The sequence below is a fragment of the Marmota marmota genome, unplaced genomic scaffold (assembly GCF_001458135.2).
Source record: "Marmota marmota marmota unplaced genomic scaffold, marMar, whole genome shotgun sequence".
Classification (NCBI taxonomy): domain Eukaryota; kingdom Metazoa; phylum Chordata; class Mammalia; order Rodentia; family Sciuridae; genus Marmota; species Marmota marmota.
Genome location: NW_026000171.1, coordinates 7,626,270 through 7,647,684, shown reverse-complemented (window position 1 = coordinate 7,647,684; position 21,415 = coordinate 7,626,270). Strand labels below are relative to the sequence as shown.

At 39.7% G+C, this 21,415-nt stretch overlaps 3 protein-coding genes across 48 annotated transcripts in view; 2 read left to right on the top strand and 1 right to left on the bottom strand.

Annotated features, from left to right (window-relative positions):
* The window catches only part of Wnk1 (WNK lysine deficient protein kinase 1), a 132,411-nt gene extending 124,232 nt beyond the window's left edge, over positions 1-8,179 (top strand). For 11 of the 18 annotated variants that reach the window (XM_048787495.1, XM_048787494.1, XM_048787483.1 and 8 more), the window contains 3 exons: positions 1,848-1,889; positions 4,665-4,852; positions 5,243-8,179. In XM_048787495.1, coding sequence (XP_048643452.1) covers positions 1,848-1,889; positions 4,665-4,852; positions 5,243-5,560 — 548 coding nt within the window. In that variant the 3' untranslated portion in view covers positions 5,561-8,179. Of the gene's footprint in view, positions 1-1,847; positions 1,890-3,730; positions 4,621-4,664; positions 4,853-5,242 lie in introns of those variants that run through there. The other 7 variants (XM_015500789.2, XM_015500788.2, XM_015500784.1 and 4 more) reach the window with 3 other exon arrangements.
* Erc1 (ELKS/RAB6-interacting/CAST family member 1) overlaps positions 1-21,415 on the top strand; it is a 1,605,700-nt gene that overhangs the window by 923,842 nt on the left and 660,443 nt on the right. The window lies entirely within an intron of this gene.
* Positions 9,612-21,415, bottom strand: part of Rad52 (RAD52 homolog, DNA repair protein) — a 33,698-nt gene continuing 21,894 nt past the window's right edge. For 7 of the 10 annotated variants that reach the window (XM_048787546.1, XM_048787544.1, XM_015500782.2 and 4 more), the window contains 7 exons: positions 19,588-19,706; positions 18,626-18,701; positions 13,046-13,242; positions 12,740-12,891; positions 11,334-11,414; positions 10,536-10,769; positions 9,612-10,133 (listed from right to left, as the gene is read on the bottom strand). In XM_048787546.1, coding sequence (XP_048643503.1) covers positions 10,072-10,133; positions 10,536-10,769; positions 11,334-11,414; positions 12,740-12,891; positions 13,046-13,242; positions 18,626-18,701; positions 19,588-19,706 — 921 coding nt within the window. In that variant the 3' untranslated portion in view covers positions 9,612-10,071. The remainder of the gene's footprint in view (positions 10,134-10,535; positions 10,770-11,333; positions 11,415-12,739; positions 12,892-13,045; positions 13,243-18,625; positions 18,702-19,587; positions 19,707-21,415) is intronic. The other 3 variants (XM_048787550.1, XM_048787552.1, XM_048787551.1) reach the window with 3 other exon arrangements.

Genomic DNA, 21,415 nt, shown 5'->3' with positions numbered 1-21,415 from the left:
AGGGGGTTTACTGTGGTTATCCAAGATAAAGCATTTATTCTATTAATGACCAAAGCCCAGCACCTTCAAGTGAAAGCTGCCTTTTTAATCTGATTGCTGGGATTTCCTAGCCATATATTAGTTGTTCAAGACAATACAATGCCTTATATTTAAAAGCAAAGCACAGTAGCAAATCACCCATCTTCCCCATATGTGAAGAAGACAGTTCGTATCTCCTGGGGCATATAAATCAGATAAGCTCATAGACACAAAAATAAATGACTCTTGGGACATAGTCATGGTCCATGGTACTCTCTGATTAGCCAGTGCCTATCTAGCACTTAGTAAGTGATCAATAAATGTATATTAAAATAAAAATTTCACAAACAAAGCTCAACTTTAAATTTTTTTATTTTTATTTATTTATTATTTTATTTATTTATTTTTTGGTTAGAATTTGGATAACTATCTGTTAAGGCCTCAAACTTCTGGTGTGGTTATTGAAGTGCTTTTTAAATGCATGTGCTAAGGCCATCAGTGTTTGAGTATATGGTTCAGAGATCCTGGGCCTCTTCATGGTGGGAAGAATTTACACTCTCCTTTGTCCTCTGTAGTGACCAAATTTCAGAGTACATTGAAATTACATTTAATTTCCATTTCCCTCACTGTCACATTTGTAAATCTTTAAAAAGAAGAGGGTGAAAGACATTACACAGCTTGGTAATTTTCCAAGCTTGTGTAATTTTAGAACATTCCCATCAATATTTTTTCTGGTTAGACTAGCCTGGACAATGCCTATTAAGTGCTAATAAGCATTTAATTTGCATGTCCAGCTAGAAAGATGAAAGGACATTAGTAGTAGGAGACAAGTGTTTTGAAATAAATTTGATTTGTCAGGCCTATGATATACAGCCTGAAATGATTGAGATACACACACACACACACACACACACACACACACACACGTTCCCTGTCTTTTGAGAGGGAAGAAAGAAAACAGACTTTTTTTTTTGGAAGTATGAGATGATAAGTATCACTTTAATTCTGTTAGTTCTCATCAGACATTTAAAGGTAGGTGGTATCACACCCCTTTGTTCAAATAAAAGTGATTAGAAATATTAAATCTTTTCACTTCCCCTTTGGTCTAAATGAGAGGCCATACATCTTTGAAGGCACATCAGGATTCAGTATGTAAGCTTGCTGTACAAATCCTAAGAGGCAGACTTAAAAATATGGGGAAAAAACAGGTATCTGTAAGGATCTGGGGGCCTTATTAGTTTGGGGTTACATTATTCTGTACTCTCAAAATAATAGATAATGGTTTTGAAGCACGGCTTGGCTTAATGCTCTGTTTATGTTCAAAGGTTGCTTGTTTTCCACATATTTTTAAAGATTTTTCTGGAAGGGAAGGGGTTAGTGTGTTTATCTAGAATATAGAAATATAATAGCCAATTTAAATTAAAATTGTAACAGTGGTACTAATTTTATTGAGTGCTTTATAACAACCCAGCAGGAGAAACAAGAAGTGAGACAGTATCAGTGGAAACACTGCTTGAGTGTTTGAAATTCAAGCAGTGAGACCTTAGGTACTGGAGTTTCTCCCCTTACCCTTTGAAAAACAGAGATTGGATGTGGAAACTCAACACATTTCAACAGGCAACACGCTCTGTCAGATCACTGTGTGAAGGCTAACAGCCAGTTAGATAACATCCCATAGAATTTTGTCTATGTCAAGGCTACCAGGTCCCACCCATCTGTCTCCCCTCCTGCTCTCTCTTGCTGGGACTCTGTATGCTGTTTGGAGAATCTAAAGATTTTACACTGATGTTTCTTTATCTTTAACACACTGCTCTCTCTTTGTGCTTCAGGGAAGATGGTGAAAAAAGTTTGTCCTTGCAACCAGCTCTGTAGTAATTATCTTTTCTGTTACTTTTGGTCCTTGATTGCAAAGCCTGTTATCCATGAGTTCTTTGAACTCTGAAGCTTCATAATTCCAGCTTCCCAACTTCCATCTATCTCTGCACCTTTTCTAATGTATTCTTTAACATGCTTAATTGCTAACACCTGGCTATAATATCAGATTGAGAAACCACCTCATAGTCAGTGCTCTCCCCATGTAAACCTAGCTCAATGACAGTCATGGATTGGTAGTGCCTGTGGATGTGCATGGGGAGCTAGGGGTGCCTAGCTCCTGTAGGAAAGAGTTCTTTAGTTAGCAAGTAGGTACCAAGCACTGTTCTGCACCCTGTAGAGACTTAGCAGTTATCAAAGTGGACAGAGTCTATGCCCTCCTATTGTTTACATCATGGTGGGAGACAGCTTCTAGATTAGTGCGGAGAGAAATACTACTTTGGAGAGTTTGGCTTCTTAGACTGGGGTCTTTTCATATAATTCTGCAACCCAGCAGGCCACCTAGCAAGAGTTAACAAGAGAACTCTACTCTTGGGATACCAGGCAATAAGTTGTGAGTCCTAATGGGTTATGGTTCCTAAGATCCGGCAGCATGGAGGTAGGGGAGATGTTTTTTTTGGCAGGAAGGAATCAAAACATGAATTTGGGGAGGTTAAAGTCTATACCACTTTTTAGGGCTTTTCAGAAGGATTGAAAAAGTTTTCAAGGTGAGTTAGCATGTTCTCTAGAAGGTCTCTCTACTAGTCAGGTCTATGTTATAGTCAACCTTGCTTTTCCTAGGGGTGAATTTCTCATCAGAAAGGGATTTTTGTTTCCTTTTTTAACTGGAAGCCTATTTACAGAAGCCAAAGTAAAAAAGTTAACTGTATGGTTCGTACTCCTTCATGTCATAAGCCCCACTTTCAGAATCCAATACTGGGTAATACAGGTTAAAATGAAAAGTGAAATTTAGTTCTGAAGGGGCCTCACACTATCAAGAGCAGCTAGCATCAGACTAGAGAAGTGTGACTCCCAGCATGAGCTCTCTGTGGTTAAGCAGTGCTCACCTCCACTCAGCTTCTCATATTTGGCATTGGACAGCCCTGTTCATTCATGATGACTTCTGTTTGTTTTGATCGTTTCACTAAACAGTAGTCACCCTAAGCAGGATGCCAGTCCCCAATGCATGCTGTGTGCTTGCTGTCTGGATTTCTTTGTTATCATGATTGCCTGTCCTCATTGCCTGTACTTTCCATTTCCCTCTGTCTCACATTTGCTATTTGAGGAAGGCTGTTTCCTGTGCTTTTATATTTTTCCACTTGGGTTTCCTGTACTCCAGGGGAATCTACTCTTCCCCCTATATACCCTGTGTGCAATGACAATACCCTGTGGCTCCAGCGGCACCACGTGAGCTGTCACTCACACTGCAGTAGTTCCGTGTCTTGCCATGGTGGTAAGAAGCATGTGACCTTCCTCACTCTGCACCTTCACCTCAGAATTAACTGTTCCTCTAGTGTAGACATGCTTGTATGTGCCATTCCCTGAGTGGAAAGACGGCAAATTGACTTGAAACCAGCAATGGATTATAAAGGCTGTAAGTGGCAGTGTTGCTTCAGGTGTGCTGCTGTGCTCTGGTGTGCTGCTCTGTCCTTGAAAGCAGGAAAACGCATGAACTTATTTAGCCCCACTATTACTTGGGTTTCGTCAGGCCTACTGGCTCACAACTTATTTTAGTAGCTTTTATTTATTCTGCAGTAAATGTGAGATCTGTTAAGAAAGTGGGGGATGAGGAAAAAAAAAATAAGACCATGACTCTTCTTTCCCTCTTCCCTAAAACTTGCCTCTTCGAATAAACCTTCAGTGTGCCCTCCAGCAGAGCCGAAATCAGGCAGGACACAGACTCCTTCTTCCTTTTTCATCAAACCATAGAAATAGAATTCCTTCATCATAACCCGAAAGCTTCCTCTACCCTCTGCACCCCTGCCTCAGCTGAACTGTCCTGTTGCTTCTACATGGGAGTGTTTGCTGCTCTGGGAAGAGGGGGAGAAGGTGTGAGAATCCTTGAACCAATTGAAACTGAGATCGTCTTCAGGAAAACATGTCTTTCTGAAGTTGATTCAGTCACTTCCCTTGCCTAATCTTTGTTCTTTACTCATGGAAAATTGAGAAGGGTTGAAGGCTTAACTCTTTCCAAGTTTATATTTACAAATTTATATTCGTGGGTCAAAGTGAAAAAAAAATTTAACAGAGCATGCTACTTCTCTTAATACTACTTTCTATTAAAGAATGACTTAAAAATGTGGCAATATCCACATGATTTGAGAACCCATATTCTCCATAGCCAAGTACCCATCTCTGAACTTCTACCCCAACTTTAACCTGCCCAGTGCACAAGAAATCCTTCTTTTGCCCTGCATTCTGCAAACTTCCACAGCAGTGCTCCTTGTTGACCATATTATACTCTCACCCAGTGTGATGCTGGGAATAGAGCACTGGCAGAAAGTTCCAGTACTTTAAGATGCTTTGAAAGAGATTCCTGCCCTTCATACCTGCCATCTTCCTAAGTTGTTCAGACTTATCTGCAGTTACTGAAGAGAACCTGTTTTCATTACCCTTTAGTGCCAAAACAAATGCCTAAATAAAACCTTGTAATCTTCCTTTCTTGCATGGCTTCCCAATTCCTGTCCCCATTCTGTGCTTGCCATTCATCATCCTGTGACATTTTCCCTCTTCCTGGAATTAATAATCTAGACTCTTTTTTTAATGCTGCTATTGTCACTACTTTATAACTCCAGGAACCAGCAGCACAAACACTGTTGGGGGAACAGTGAACAGCCAAGCTGCCCAAGCTCAGCCTCCTGCCATGACATCCAGCAGGAAGGGCACCTTCACAGATGACCTACACAAGCTGGTAGACAACTGGGCCCGCGATGCCATGAATCTTTCAGGCAGAAGAGGAAGCAAAGGACACATGAATTATGAGGTAAGGGCTTCTTTTTTGCCATTTTCCTAATTTCTCACATTACTACCTAACACAGATGAATCAGAGGTGATACAAACTACTAGGTCTAGTGTACCCTTTTATGCCACAACCTTCCTTAGTAGCTCACTTAGAAAAACAAGATGAAAATCACCCAAGTGCCCTTTTACTTTCCCTTCCCTGAATCCCTGACTCCTTATTGGTCAGCTCATTTTTTTCTTCCCTTTTCCTTTAACATTCTAAACTACGTGAGCATGTGTACACACACCTTCCTCCTTCCAATAGGCGTGGTATTTTCATTGCTCCTAGAATTGTATTATTAAACTGCCCATTTTACCCCTGGGGGTATTATACCCCCACCAGACTTTAAACTTAGTTGTTTTTTGTTTTCAGGGCCCTGGAATGGCAAGAAAGTTTTCTGCACCTGGACAGCTTTGCATCTCCATGACCTCAAACCTGGGTGGCTCTGCCCCCATCTCTGCAGCATCAGCTACCTCTCTAGGTCACTTCACCAAGTCTATGTGCCCCCCACAGCAGTACGGTTTTCCAGCTGCCCCATTTGGCACTCAGTGGAGTGGGACGGGTGGCCCAGCACCACAGCCACTTGGCCAGTTCCAGCCTGTAGGAACTGCCTCCTTACAGAATTTCAACATCAGCAATTTGCAGAAATCCATCAGCAACCCCCCAGGTTCCAACCTGCGGACCACTTAGTGAGACCTAGAGACATTAATTGAGTAGATCTGGGGGCAGGAGATGGAATGCTGAAAGGAGGGTGGGGGGATGGGGAAGTAGCCTATTTACTAACTACTAGTGCTGCATTTAACTGGTTATTTCTTGCCAGAAGGGAATGTTTGTAATACCGCTTTGAGCCCTCAGAATGGAGACTCTCCCTCCCTCTCCATTTATTGGAATGGGACAAGGAGAGAGCAACTTTCTTGTGAAGAGGCTGCTTCAGTCTATGCTTTCCTATTTATCTATACCCACCCACCAGTGAGGCCTAGGGCTAGAAGAGAATCTTGTTATCAAGAAGCTACAAGAGAGCTCAATGTAAAGCCAGAGCCCATTTGTATCTGCAAGTGGGTACAGCTCTTAATTGTGGTACAAGCCCCAAATCCCTTACTCCCTCAAGAATTCAAACCATCAAACAATATAGGGTTCTCTCCTACTCTGCCCCCATCCCTGCTTTTTTCCCCCTCTCCTCTTTTAGAACCCAGTGAAAAATACCAGGGGACTGGGGTTGCAACCCTTTCTTATAATAGGTCATTAGTGCTTTAAGCAAAAGATAATAGCAGCTTTGACTGCAGCATTAGCAATTAGGAAAAAAAAAAAATACGTTCCCTGCGGACATGTAACTTTGCCATCAGTTTTGATGTGGAAACACTGTGATATATAAATGTTGTTGGACAACAGTAGTTTTAAGAGTAAAATATGAAAGGTTTAAAAAGTTCACACACAAAAAAAGCTAGCTCTGTCCTTTACTTATTGAGACACTTTAACTTTTTCCTTTGTACTTCCATTGTATTAGATAAATAAATGTGAATGTAAAATTGTATAAATTACTGTACTTGAATACTTCTGTTCTCCCAGTATTGCTTGCTGGATATTTTAGTGCCTTGGACTTCTATTGCTTCTGCCATTAGCATCGACTTACCAGATCCCAGATCAACAAAGGGCATGTGGAAAGAACATTTAGGTCCATGTGACCCCAGCAGTGGATATGCCAAAGGGAAATTGAAAAGAGTTTTTTTTTTTTAATCATTCAACAATTTTGTCTAAAGCAGGTGTAAGATAAGTAAGATGGGAAGTTGACATCAGTGGTTGAAAACAGAAAGTTCTGTTTCAGGAATAGTGAGGGAGGGGTGTTACATCAAAATTGCACAATATAAAAGATTAAGGGAGGTGTGAGCTAAGAGAAAGAAAAAGAAAGGTTAATTAAAGGGGGCACACACTTGTTTCAAAGATACCTGACGCCTGGCCAGATTGTCGTAAATCTTACTGATTTGAGCTGGGCTTGAACAGATGAGACCTGGAAGAAATTAAACATAAGGAGAAGGGGATGGGTAGCTCATTTTTTAAGGTGGGAAGAGTGGCAGATGGAAAAAGTTGCTCCAAGAAAAACCATTTGGACAGCTCTCTTCATGCACCTACACCTTGCATTTCTCAGCTTGGGGTACTCTTATTCTATGGAAAGCGGACCAACTTCTGATTTAATAAGCATTGTAGGAAAGAATGCTTTATTTCTGTTTTCTCTATGATGATGCCCAAATGGTTGCAGGATCATAATCTGTCGTGCCACCTATATTTCTACAATTATAACTAATATTCTCACATTGTTCATTTACATACTCCCCCTTCATAACTGCAACCAACCAGTATTATTTAATGCTATGTCTAGTTGTAATGGGCAGTTCTGTTACTTTCAGAACTTTCCAGAAATAAATACTGTTCTAATTGGCTATGTTTGGGATATTCTCAGAAGATGGGGAAAGAAAATAAGACTTTTTCTTGGGTGCTGCTTCTCTTGACTTAGTTGGGACATACCGTATTTCCAACCTTTCACCCACCTCAATGGCACATCCCAGGAGTCTCCATGATAGGAAGAGCCTGGTAGCTATCCAGATCTTTTTTGTTCCATTTTGGCCCTGGTTCTATTTCTTTATTAAGTTGGCCTAGGCCCCAGAGATACCAATGAGAGAGAGCTAAAGGTTTTAGGGAGGTAGAAATGAAAAGGGCAGGGGTTCCAAGCCCTGCTGCAGAAGTGCTGACTTATTTTTCTGTTTAATTCTTGGGGAGAGGGTAAGAGTGAGAACAAAGATGATGCCGAGTAAATGGGAAATGGACAGCTTGAAGTGAATGAAATGATACTTCTACCAGAGGAATGAGGGTGCCAAATGCAGCACATTGTTTTGTTATTTTTGGTTTAGCAATTTTGAGGTCTTTTCACTTATACACAAAAATAAGAACTGGTTTTATTTACTGTTGATTTTTTCCCCCTCCTGTGGATGAAATAACTGAAGCCTAGAGGAATGAACTAGTGCTACTGAACTGTTTAAATTATTTTTGTTAATAGTACCCTTCAAGTATCTTTTCCATATTAAAAAGAACTTTCTGAACTATAAATGTTTTCCTTACATTATTTAACAATGTACACTGTTTAAAAAAACAAACTGAATTCAAACCTTGGGGGTTTCTCAGCAGCCGTTAATTGTACATTTTGCACTAACTCTGGGTGTTGCGCTTCTTGTAAGATTGCGCTTTGTGCTTCAGTTTGTTACCTTTGTAGACTTATTTAATGAAACCATTCAAATAAACCAAACTTGCTTTTGTTGAGCTGTGGGGTTTCATTTCCAGGAAGTGCCTTTTTCATGTTCTCATTGGCTCTGTTGTGCAGTTTACAACTGAATTCCCATTCCCTCTGGAACTTCAGCAGTGATGTTGCCCTCAATTAAGATTCTGCAAGGAAAGTGGACTTTTTCTGAGGAAGACATGAAGGATCTCAAAATCAAAAGATGAAAACACCAAATCCACGCAACACCAATAAGGCTTTTAGAAGACAAGGCAAATTCAGGCAGGCAGGCGCTGTCTCTTCATCTTCTAAAGGAACAGGAAAGGTCAGCAGCTGTCCAGTACTTTCAAGACTCACTTGCCTCACATTGGGGCACCATTATCAGTGGTCTGGGATCCAAAAAGTAAAAAGTCACTACTTCAAGATTAGGCCCAGAATGCACTTTAAAAAGTAAAACTGCAAATGCATTATTTTGGGAAAACAATCATGAAACATCTAAATACTGTGAAAAGTAAATTTTATTTTACAGTGGATTCCATCTCACATTACAAACAGCTACTAGTATTAAGTAAATTTGCTTTCTTGATCATTTCTACTCCCTACCTTTACGTCAAGTCTTCTGCTAGTCCAAAATACCGCTATTCTGCTCCCCTTATTGTGAATTAGCATCCGCATATCAGAAAATTCAGCCTTTGGTTCTTTGAAATTGGCTTATTTCACTTATCATGATCACAGTTCCATCCATCCATTCATTCATTCTTTATGACTAATACCCCATGTGTATATGTACCACTTTCTTTATCCATTGAAGGACACCCAGGTTGGTTCCATAGTTTAGCTATTGTGAATTGAGCACCAATTTGCAGTCCCACTAACAATGTATGAGAGTGCCTTTTTCCCCACATCCTTGCCAACATTTGTTATTGCTTGTGTTCAATCAAACGATTGCCATTCTGACTGGAGTGAGATGAAATCTCAGTGAAGTTTTGATTTGCATTTCCCTAAATACTAGAGATGTTGAACATTTTTTCATTTATTTGTTGATCAATTGTATTTCTTATGTGAAGTGTCTATTCAGTTCCTTTGCCCATTTATTGACCATTTATTATTTGTTTGGTGTTAAGTTTTTTGAGCTCTATATATCCTGGAGATTAATGCTCTGAGGTGCATGTACCTTTTTCTTGATCTTCGATCATTATTTCTTTGATTAGCAAAGAATGTTGGTCTTAAAAGGATGCAGAATTGTGCTGACATGAACCCACAACTGAGAGATTTTATAGTATTCCCTCTCTTACCCATAATTTTGCTTTCTAAGGTTTTTAGATTGAACATCAGTCTAAATAATGTGATAAAATCATATGCTTTCCCACCCAGGACATGAATCATACCTTTATCCAATATATCCATGCTATATGTGTTATCTATGCATTATTCTTCTTAGTTATTAGATCAACTTGGGCATTGTTGCCATGCTTGTATCGAAGTTCAAGTAACCCTTATTTAATGTCCACAAAGTGTAAGAACAGGGATGCTGACAATTTGGATATGTTATATATAGAGAGAAGCCTGAAAGTACTTTTGGAGCATGGCCTCTACATTGCTTTATATTGAGGGCAGGTAGCCATTAGCGAGTCCTAAAATGTCTACCTTTATTAACATTAAATAGCTTAGGAGTAAAGAGGAAAAAGCCTGAAGAGTCAAAAGACGGGTATTTCATCTGTCCTTGGCCTCCCTACTGCAGCATGTGACAGGCTTTTTCAAAGTGCTCATCTTTCTCTGCAGTAGGCTTAACAGTCAAGTCCTCTGAAAAGGTTCAAAATGAATCAAGGTAATCCTTGGAAATCAAGTTCATTCCCCAGGAATGACGAATAATTTCAAGACCAAAAAGCAGTTTTCCAAAGTCCCTTTGTCACAGTCCAAGTAGGTCCTGAGTCATTTAAGATGGATCCAATTTCCTTTTCTTCATGTCCTGGCTCTTCCTATGAGATTCAGAGTTTCCTGTGGAAGATACAATGGCTTAAACACAGCTGCCATGTTTTTTAAAAATAAGGGCTAGGTAGAGAATAATTCTAGATTAATATAATGATCCTAGTTCAGACTAAGAGCTCAAGAATGAAAACTACTGTTATGGGGAGTAGATACCTTTGCTAATCCCTAGGCCAAGCGGACCTACTTTTAGAAGGAAAAGTTCTAAATGCAGTCATGTCTAAGGCTAAAAAGGGTAGCATCTGAAATCAGAAGCCCAAGAAAATGTTCTGGCTCTTAAACCCACTGTTTTCTTCCCATTTGCACTGCTTATTTATTGCCTTGGAATGATTCCATCCAATTTCTTAAAATGAAATATCATCCTTCCTTTAAAATTTAAAGAATTAAGCCCAGGATCTCCCTTTAAGTTTGTACCTAAACACATCTCACTGCTACGTGTTACATGCTGGTTAGTGCTGTAAGTCTCTGGGTGCCAGAATCCAGATTTTTCTTGTGGCTTCTGGTGAAGATCGCTGTGTGGCATCCTGTCCTGATTGTTCAGGACTCGGGTGGCAGAGGTCTGGGGTGGATCTGGTCTAGATAAGGGCTTGACAATGTCCTCTAAATCTGGAGTCAGATCCCACATTTCAAGATTGTCTTCAAGGTTCTCTAATGGAAATCACAGAAAAGCAAATTGTCTTCACAGAAAGCACTGGGAAAAGTGGTCACAAGAAATTCTAGGTCTTAAGTACCCAATAACAAAATTCACAATTTTTCTCTTCTTTGCCCTGAAAAGTATACTGAAGCTTCCCTTTGTTGGGACAACAGAAGAGCTAAACATATCTATGAAGTCAGAGCCCCTTAGTCTACCTGAAGGCCTCTTTCCATTTTTCTAAAACTTCATATAGGTTAAAAAACAGACAAAAGTGAAACCCCCACACACACTTTTTTGGGGGGTACTAGGGATTGAACCCAGGGACACTTTACACTGAGTAACATCCTTAAGCCTTAAGTTACTGAGGGCCTCACTAAGTTTCTGAGCCTGGTCTCCAACTTGCAATCCTCCTGCCTCAGCCTCCTAAGTCTCTGGGATTACAAACGAGTGCCACCACACCCAGCCAAAAATTAGGACTTTTATGCTTCTTTTAATATGTATTCTGTGACTACCAAAAGTATGCACCACAGTAAATTACAAACATTCCATGGATACTTACTAATTCTTATGTCATTTACCTGCAAGGAAAACTTTCTCCTTGAGTGGCTCTGTGTCAGTTATAGGGGTGCTGTGCGTCAAAGGGCGGGCAGGAAGTGCTGCTAGAGTTCACACAGGAGAGAAAGAAGTCAGACATAGACTGATTAAGTGGAATTAGAGATCAGATCAACTCCCCTCTGTTTAGAGGGAGCCATCTCAGAAATGCAAAGCTGCCTGAGGCTACAAAGGCTCAGCTGGTAAAGGAACTCAACTTCCTGAGTCCCTGTCCTTCGAGATCTGTACTGTTATATCCTTCTCACCAAAGTGGGACAAGCAAAAGCTAGTGTGTTCTTTAACAGAAAAAATAGGAGGGTGGCTGGAGTTGTAGCTCAGTGGTAGAGGACTTGACTACTTGCACTGGGTTTGATCCTCAGCACCACATAAAAATTAATGGATATTTTGTCCATCTACAACTAAAATGTACATTTCTTATACACATACATATATACATACACATATACATACATATGGCTAATTTTTAAAAAATAGAAGGGTTTTTAGAAGCCATCCAGGCTGAGGCTTGAAGCGATGGTTCTTGTTGACTGATAAGTTTGGGGAAAGCCCTGGAGTCCGCCTTCCTCCACCACAACCCACCTGAGAGCACCTGCAATGGTCAGAAGCTAAGCCTCTGGAATAACTCGTTCTTAGGATAGGCCAAGGACAGTTTCTTTTTCTTTTTTCTTTTTTTTTTTTTTTTGGGGGGGGGGTTACTGGGGATTGAACCCAGGGCCTTGTGCAGGTGAGGCAAGCACTGTACCAACTGAGCTATATCCCCAGCCCTGTGTATAAAAGCTGAGGAGGATGAAATAACCAAAACACAAAGTACATCCTCTGAATCCTCATCATTTGTGGGGAAAATTGGCAAAAATTCAGTTGGTCTGGGACATGCCCTTTCTTTCTTTCCACTCTCTGCACCACCCCCAACTCTCCCCGTCAAAAAATGTCTTACTACTCCCACTGAACCTGCACTCTGAAATAAGCTAAAGTTCACTGGCAGATAACCTGCCAAAAGCTCCCATTATCTTCAAACCCAATTTGCCTTACACTCAAAGCCATTTAGGAAAAAAAATAAGGCTTTCTAATCCAGAGACAAAGTATCTGAAGCCAAAAAAAATTCTTTGCCCTGAAATTATGAATTCCACATTATGGCAAGGCCTATTTACTTCCCCCCAAAAAAAACCACTGTCTTCAGAAACAGCAAAGTACATGGGAGATTTCACCATCTTAATTTACTGGACTCATCTATCCTGTGTGTTCTGATAGAGGCCCTCATGGAACCTGGCCTGGAGCTAACCACCTTGTTACTGGCCTCTTCAGAATCAGGTCATCCTGTCCCCTAGACTTCCTTCAGAGCACACCCAGGCCACTGCTGCCAGCCCTCACACACCCTCACTCCTCTTTTCAACCTCTGGAGCAGGCATCTGAGCACGTGGCTGCTTCTCCATTTGCTCCCGGAACTGCCGCTGCAGCTGCTGCTGCCGGAGCTTCCGCTGGTATGTGGCATCACTCTCCGCGGTGCAGGGTGTCGGGCTTCTGCATCTGAAGATCAAGAAGGTAGTTAACCAAATTACTAACAAATACACAGGTCTTCAGGAGGCACACAAACCAACTTGCTGCTTCTAAAAGCAGAAATGGCAGCAACCCAAGCCACAGAGAGGGCAGAAGAGGAAAAGGACAGAATCTGGGCTCCTACCGGGAACTGCTGGCCTTGTCCCCCTGCAGCACAATGTGGGGATCATCCAAGTGGCTTGGTCTGCATGGAGAGGTCACCTTCTGTGGTTTTGAAGGTCCCACAGCCCTATTCAGTAGACAGCTGTTATATCTTGCCTGATCCACAGATGGTTCAAAATCTTGTCTCTTTGCTTTAGTTAAATCCACTTCATGAGGCAACTAACAAGGGGAGAAAGGAGAAAAAAAATTTGCTCAAATTGCTTACCCCGTTCCTTTCTCTTCCATGCATCATAGCCTAGGACTCCCAGAAAATGGCATTTGCCAGTTGCCTATCCATCATTCTTCCTAGGTCCTAAAAGGCTGAGAAAAAAGATCCACAACTTCCAAGTCATTTTGTTTTAAGACAGGGTCTTGCTGTTGCCCAGTCTGGCCTCAAACTGCTGGGCTCAAGCGATCCTCCTGCCTTAGCTGCGACCACAGTTCACTCTTCCACATGTCACAACCACATGTGGAAGAGTGAACAATTTTACTTTTTATTTTATAATTTTCTATATTAATGATCTTTTTATAAAAAAGAACCCTTCTTTGTTTTTGACTCAGGGCAACAGTCTGTATAATCTAATTTGAATCTCTCCTTGGCAGCTGACCTGTCTTATACTGTCCCCTTGTTCCTTTTTTCAGAGAAGAGATGACACATAGTCTTTGAGGAGACCTGTATCTTCTCAGCCCTCCCAGCCAGCAGTGCTCCCTACAAACACAACATTCATCACTAAAGAAGTTGAAGGTATGATGTAGTACAACTAAAACATTTTGGTACTGGGGATTGAATCCAGGTGCACTTAACCCCTGAGCCACATCCCCACCCTTTCTATTTTTTTATTTTTGATACAGGTGACGCTGGCCTAGAACTTCCAAACCTCCTGCTTCAGCCTCTTGAGTCTCTGGAATTATAGACATGTACCACCATCCCCAGTGAGAACATATCTTTCAATTCATAAAATTGATGCTGATGAATAATTATTTGAATACAAGAAATTAAAATGACTATATTTTAATAATGATAACATGAAAATGAAAATTATAGTTTGGATTTCTTATCTACATTGAAATGTACCTGAGAAGGTTAAAAAGACACAGCAATGCCAGGCACGGTGGCACACGCCTATAATCCCAGCATCTTGGGAGGCTGAGATAGGAGGATCGAGAGTTCAAAGCCAGCCTCAGCAATTTACCAAGGCCAAGCAACTCAGTGAGACCCTGTCTCTAAATAAAATACAAAATAGGGCTGGGGATGTGGCTCAGTGGTTAAATGGCCCTGAGTTAAATCCTAAGTACCAAAAAAAAAAAAAAGACAGCATGAAATATAATATTAAGGGAGATAAAATATATTTAATATGTCTAAATGTTATTTTTTAGGTGTTTCAATTATCTATTTAAACTTTTATTTATAAGTCACAATAATTCAAGTTGCTGTTTAAAAGAAAAAAAAAAGCTAAAAAAAAAAAAAAAGGGAAAAAGACTGGCAATACCAAGTAATGTTCAGGTTATGAAACAATTAGAGCTCTTAATAATGCTATGTGGAAGTGCAAATTCATACAATCATACTGGAAAAGTAGAAGAACCTACTAAAACTAAGTATCTTCTGAACTAGTAAGTCCTAAGCAAAATGAGTACAATTGAGTTCCAATAGACACACACAAGAGTGCTAAAAGGAGCTCTATTCAAAATAGCCAAAAGCTACAAAAAACCCACATGTCCATTAAAGACAGAATGGAAAAACAAATTATCATATATTCTTGCAATAGAAAATTATACATCAATGAAAATGCTGCATGCACCATGAATGAATCTCACAGAATGCAGGAAAGCCAGATAGAAGAGTTCTGACAATATGATTACAGAGAGTACCTAACAATCAAACAAATCTATTAAAAGTGGTTCTCCATGGCAGGCTGGGGATGTAGCTCAGTAGTACAGAGCTTGTCTAGCATATGTGAGGTCCTGGGTTCCTCCCCAGCACTGCCAAAAAACACCAAAAACAAACAAACAAACAAACAAAACAACAGTGGCTTTCCTTGGTAGTGACTGCAAGGAATAAAAATGAGACTTCTCCAATACTAGTCATGTTGTGTCTTGATCCAGAGGCTGTTACGTGGATGTGTTTGGTTTTAAAATCCATCAAGTTGAACACTGATATTATGTGCACTTGTCTCCATGTCATGTATACTTTTTAATACTTCAATCCATTCTTTTTTTTTTTTTTTAAATATTTATTTTTATTATCGGCGAACACAGCATCTTTGTTTGTATGTGGTGCTGAGGATCGAACCCGGGCCACACGCATGCCAGGCGAGCACACTACCGCTTGAGCCACATCCCCAGCCCTTCAATCCATTCTTTAAGAAATATAAAATTCAAAAACAGGAAAAAATATAAGTCTGGAAGACAGAGAAGTCAAGACAGTGGTTACTACTAAAAAGATAAAGGTTAAGTTGTGACAGGGTATGTATAAATGGCTTCTGGAGAGCTAGTACAGTTCTTTTTCTGAGAGGTAAGAAGCTGTGTTCATTTAGGAAAATTCATCAAGTTGTGCTAATATGATTTGTTCAGTTGTCTGTATATTGCACCTCATTTTAAAAATTCATTAAAAACAGAAGAAATGTAAGTGGCATCAACAAGATGACAGAGTGGGAGCCCTTTTTCTCCCATAGAGAAACCTAACAATATGTGGACCAGAATACCTTAGTGAGAACTCTAGAGCTAGTGGAGAAGCTACACCACCTACACCAATAAAAGTGTGACAGCATTCCAGCCAGAGGGGTTAAGAGCATGTGCAGCGTGACGCACACTCATCCAGCCACTATTCCACCCTGAGCAGAGTGGTACAGCTGGGAGGAAACCTCCCCTGCCAGGGAGCTTCAGTCAGGATGGAAAACGAAGAATGGATCACATATCCAGTATTCTGGCTTGTTTGTGAGCTGTCTGAGACACCATTTTCTATCCTGTTACCCAGAGCACTAATAGACTAATGGCAGCAGAATTTGGAAGGGACTAAAACAGGTGGGCACCACAACATTTTAGAGCTGCAAGCAGATATCATGAGGGACAAAAGATATGAAAGGTCTGAAAAATCCCAGAACCCTTGGCCGGCCCATGTGGTAAAGGTCTTGTCTTCCACCCCACAAGCCAGGACATAAACACTGGAAAGGTGGGTGGTTTTTCAAATACTCGGATCTCAAAAAAGATCACAAGACATATAGAAGCAAGGAAACAAAACCCAATCAAAGAAACAAAATAAAACTCCTCAAACCCCAAAGTCCTCTAGCAACTCCAGGAAATCCATCACAGATCACCAGTCACAGTGGTGCAGTCTATAATGTGGGAGGCAGAGACAGGAGGATGACAAGTTTGAAGCCAACTTGGGTAGCTTAACAAGGTCCTGTCTCAAAACATAAAAAGGGATAGGGATGTAACCCATTGGTTGAGCACCCCAGGGTTCCATTCCCAGTACTGCTAAAAAAAATTATATCAATAAATATATACATATATATTACATATATATTTTATCTGTAAAATATATATAATATATGTAAAATTTAAAATGGCAAAGGACCTAAATATTACCTAACATGATATACAAATGGCCAATAAGTTTATGAAAGCATATTAAATATCACTAATTATCAGGAATATGCAAAACAAAACCACAATAAAATATCACTTCCCGCCCATTAGGACTGCTACTATTAAAAAAAAAAAAAGAAGAGGAAAACAGCAAGGATAAATCAGAACTATTACATGATATTAAGTAGGACTGTACAATTGTGCAACTACTATAGAAATCTGTATGACAGTTCCTCAATAATTAAAAAATAGAACTTCCGTAGAATCCAGCAATGCCACTTCTGAGTATATGTCCAAAAAAACTGAAAGCAGAGTTGCCAAGGGTTTTTACACATCTATAATCATAGCAATATTATTCACAATAGCCAAGAAGTAGAAGTAGACCAAATACCCATCGACAGACGGTGGATAAATGAAACATGGAAATATACACATACAACAGAATATGATTCAGCTTTGAAAAGGAAGAAAATTCTGATGCCTGCTACCATATGGATAAATATTGAGGCATTAATAGTAAGTGAAATAAGCCAATCACTAAAAAATAAAAACTGTATGTGACTCCTCTTATGTGAAGTATCCATAAGAGTCAAACTCAGAGACAGAAAGTAGAATGGCAGCCAGGTGCAGTGGCTGTAATCCCAGCAGCTCAGGAGGCTAAGGCAGGAGGATCACAAGTTCAAAGGCAGCCTCAGCGGCTTTGCAAGGCCCTCTCTCAAAATTTCAAAAAATTAAAAAAGAGCCAGGGATATAGTTCAGTGGTTGATTGCCCCTATAGAGGTTGATGGGGTTATTTCATGGGAACAGAGTTTCTGTTTTTCAAGATGAAAAACTCCAGAGATCCGTTTCACAACAATGTGAATAAACTTAACACTACTCAACTGTATACTAAAAATGGTTAAGATGGTAAATTTTATGTGCTTTTATGCCACAATAAAAAAGTAAATTGTAGACTAATATCTTTTGTAAACAATACAAAAATCCTTAACAAAATATTGCATCTAATGTTTAAAAATGATTTTAAAAATAGATTATGGAGTTTTGACAGAGGCCAACTGACCTCTACTAGGGGCTCCAGGGAATGTTGATCTGGTGGCAGCATGGCAGGGACCACAGGGCAGAGAAGGCCACAGAGAAAGCAGGGACTCACCACCAAGCAAGGAAGAACACCCCAAAGGTTAACTCATTCAGGCTCTTGAGTGACTCCAGGGATACTGCAATGCAGATCCCCTACTCCTAAGGCAGATGCTCAGACCACATGACAGATACTTAGAGAAAGAATGGAGATCTGGGGTTGGGGTTGTGGCTCAGTGGTAGAGTGCTTGCCTAGCATGTGTGAGGCACTGGGTTCAATTCTCAGCACCACATAAAAATAAATAAAATAAAGGTATTATGTCCAACTACAACTAAAAAATAATTTTAAAAAAATAAAAAGGAAAAAAAAAAGCCTGGGGTTGTGGCTCAGAGGTAGAGCGCTCACCTAACATTCGTGAGGCACTGGGTTCAATACTCAGCACCACATAAAAATAAAATGGAGATATTGTGTCCACCTATAACTAAAACATAAATTTTTTTAAAAAAGGACCATCAACAACTAATAAAAATATTAAAAAAAAAAAAAAAAAAAGGAGATCTGCACCTTAAACACACCAGAGCTAAGGGAAAGAAAGAAGGCTGAGCTTTTCTGGGAAGTGACAATGGGCAGAAAAGAACTATGTGCTCATTCTAAGGACTCAGACCATTTCCACCACAGTTCTCTTTACGTAAGACAGGTAATGGAAATTCTCTTGACCTCAATTTCTCCACCTATAAAATGAAGTGACTGATTCCTGACAGCAATAACATTGCTGAAATAAACATTCAAGACTATGTAAATATCTAAATCCTCATTTCTCCCTCCATCCCCCAAACACTCAACCCACAACACAAGAGAACCTGTTGTATTATCTTACCCTTCCATCTAGCCACTCTAACATACCTGGCGTGGAAGCTTATTTAATGACCTCAGATAGTCTTTGTCCAGAATACAATTTCCAAGCGCATTCCCAAAACTCCTAAAGGGAAGAGGAAAAAAGCAAAACAGGATTGTTACATGTAATTTCAGAGTTAAAACTGTACACAAATCGCTTCTCAATTGTATTAGAGGAAATGGATCTAATATATACTCAATAAATGGTTTCTGAACAGGCCACATTCTAATACTTGGATTAGGTTCTGAGAATACAGCAGTGAGTATAACACACAAATCCCTTGAAGAGAGACGGTGATTATGAAAAGACTAAGAAATCACCCATAAAACCTATGCCTTAAAAGGCTTGATTCCTAGACTGGTGGTATTAGGAGGTGATGAAATCTTTACAAGTTGGAGCCTAATGGGAGGTTGAAGGTCATTAAAGATCTGTCCTCAAAGGGGATTGTGGGGCACTTGACTTGTCTCTTCTTTATCTGTTTTTTCACTTCCCCTCCAAAAAGTGAATAGGTTGTTCTACCATGCGGTCCCTTCCATGATGTGTTGCTTCACCACAGGCCCAAAAGTGACAGGGTCAACTAATCCTGGATTGAAACTCTAAAACTGTAAGCCAAAACAAATCGTTCCCCTCTATAAGTTGATTTATCTCAAGTATTTGTTACAGTAACAGCAAGCTGACTAGCACAGTACTCATGGCTAAAAGTTACCATGACATGTTCCTGGGGTGGCAAGGACAAAAAAAGAGAATGTAGTATTCTACCATTCTCCAACATGGAAGACCTCAGCAAAAACACTGAGGAAACACAAACCAAAATGAGAAAATAGGATAAACAGGCACAAGGGTAGGAGTAAGATTTATCTTTTCATGTTATTTAGATTTTGGGCCCATGTGAACATGTTACTTTTCCAGGAAACTGCTCTTAAACAAGAGCTGAAATAAGGTCAGTTAGACTCCAACCCCTTCTGCTTACCTGAGTGCTCGCTTTAGCCCATCCGTCACTGCCTCTTTCCTGGCCTTCTCCAAAGACAAGGCCTTTGACTTGAGGCCCTCACTAACACCATAACCCACATCTTCATGATATGAACCATCCTGGGGGTGAAAAAGGAGTTCAAACTCTAATATATAAAGCTGTAGTCCTGTATATGACTGCCCAGCTCTTCTTTTTCTCAAGCAGCAGTGTTCAAACTATGCATATGGAACCCTTGCTGAAGTAGACAGGGCACAGATAGTTCTAAGACATCAATTTCCAGAACTGTTTCCTAGACCGGAAGTACCTGGAAATGTTAAGACATCAAGATGATTCTCCCTTCCAAAGCCCGTTACATAAGAAGGCATATTTCTAACCCATCCCAAATCTTTCTAAGTTTCATTACCCTGAAGTATAAAAACTCTGGAATTGTCAAGTGAAAGAATAATTTGAAATTTCGTACCTAATGTAATGAGCTCTGATTTGATAGCAAATCTTTTTTTTTGTTTCTTGGCTTTTGTCAACAGAAATATAATGCTTGATGACAACACTCTGATTTTCTAAAAATAAATCAGAAAGCACTCAAAGAAATGAGGGACACTATAATAAAATTCCTTCAATTCCCAACTACTTATTTGTGTGAACAAGGTTTATTAGTACTTTTTATAAAAATTAATGGTCAGAATGTAAGTAATGATGAACACTCATTCAAGAAATCAGTAATGGGGATGGGGCTGTAACTCAGTGGCAGAGCACTTGTCTAGCACATGTGAGACACTGTGTTCAATCCTTAGCACCACATGAAAAAATAAACAATAGGGGCTGGGGATATAGCTCAGTTGGTACAGTACTTTCCTCACATGCACAAGGCCCTGGGTTCGATCCCCACCACCACAAAAAATAAAATAATTAAAAAAAAAAAAGGCATGCTGTCCATCTACAACTACAAAAAAAAAAAAAAGGGAAGAAAGAAAGAAATCAGTAATGCCAGGGACAGTGGCACATGCCTGTAATCCCAGTGACTTGGGAGGCTGAGGCAGGAGGATCACAATTTCAAGGCCATCCTAGGCAACTTAGTCAGACTCTGTCTCAAAATAAAATAAAACAAGCATTGGGATGTACCTGAGTGAAAGAATGTTTGCCTAATATGTGTGAGATCTTGGGTTTAATCCCCAGTACTATTAAAAAAAAAAAAGTAATACTCAACTATGGTTCTAACTAACTGAAAAATTTAAAAAGCACCATCCATCTTGTTAAGATAGACATTTTCTGTATAAGTTTATTATGTCTTTAAATTTTGGAACTTATGTTGTCTTTTCAACATAAACACCATTGTCTGATGAATTGTCTTAACAATAACTAATAACCTGATCCAGAAGAAATCTTTAATATTTAAAGCCATAAGGTCACTGAAAATTTTTAAATATATATTTTTATACATATACACATGTGTACCAACACCCATAGCACACAGAGGCAAAGAAGTATAATACAATTATCATTAACCTTTCAACCACAAATATATATTAGATAAATCTCAATGGGGGAAACAATGAAAATATGAGTTCAAACAAAGAAGGAACAATGTAAGATTTCTGCTGATTAAAGAAATCTTTATGCTTTATGCTGGGCATGGTGGCACACACCTGTAATCCCAGCTACTTGGGAGGCTGAGGTAGAAGGATTGAAAGTTTTAGTGAGACCCTATGCCATAAAAATAAATAAATAAATAAAAAGAGCTGGGGCTGGGGCTGGGGCTCAGTGTATACTTGACTAGTATGTGTGAGGCTCTGGATTTGATCTCCAGCACTAAAAAAAAAAAAAAAAAAAA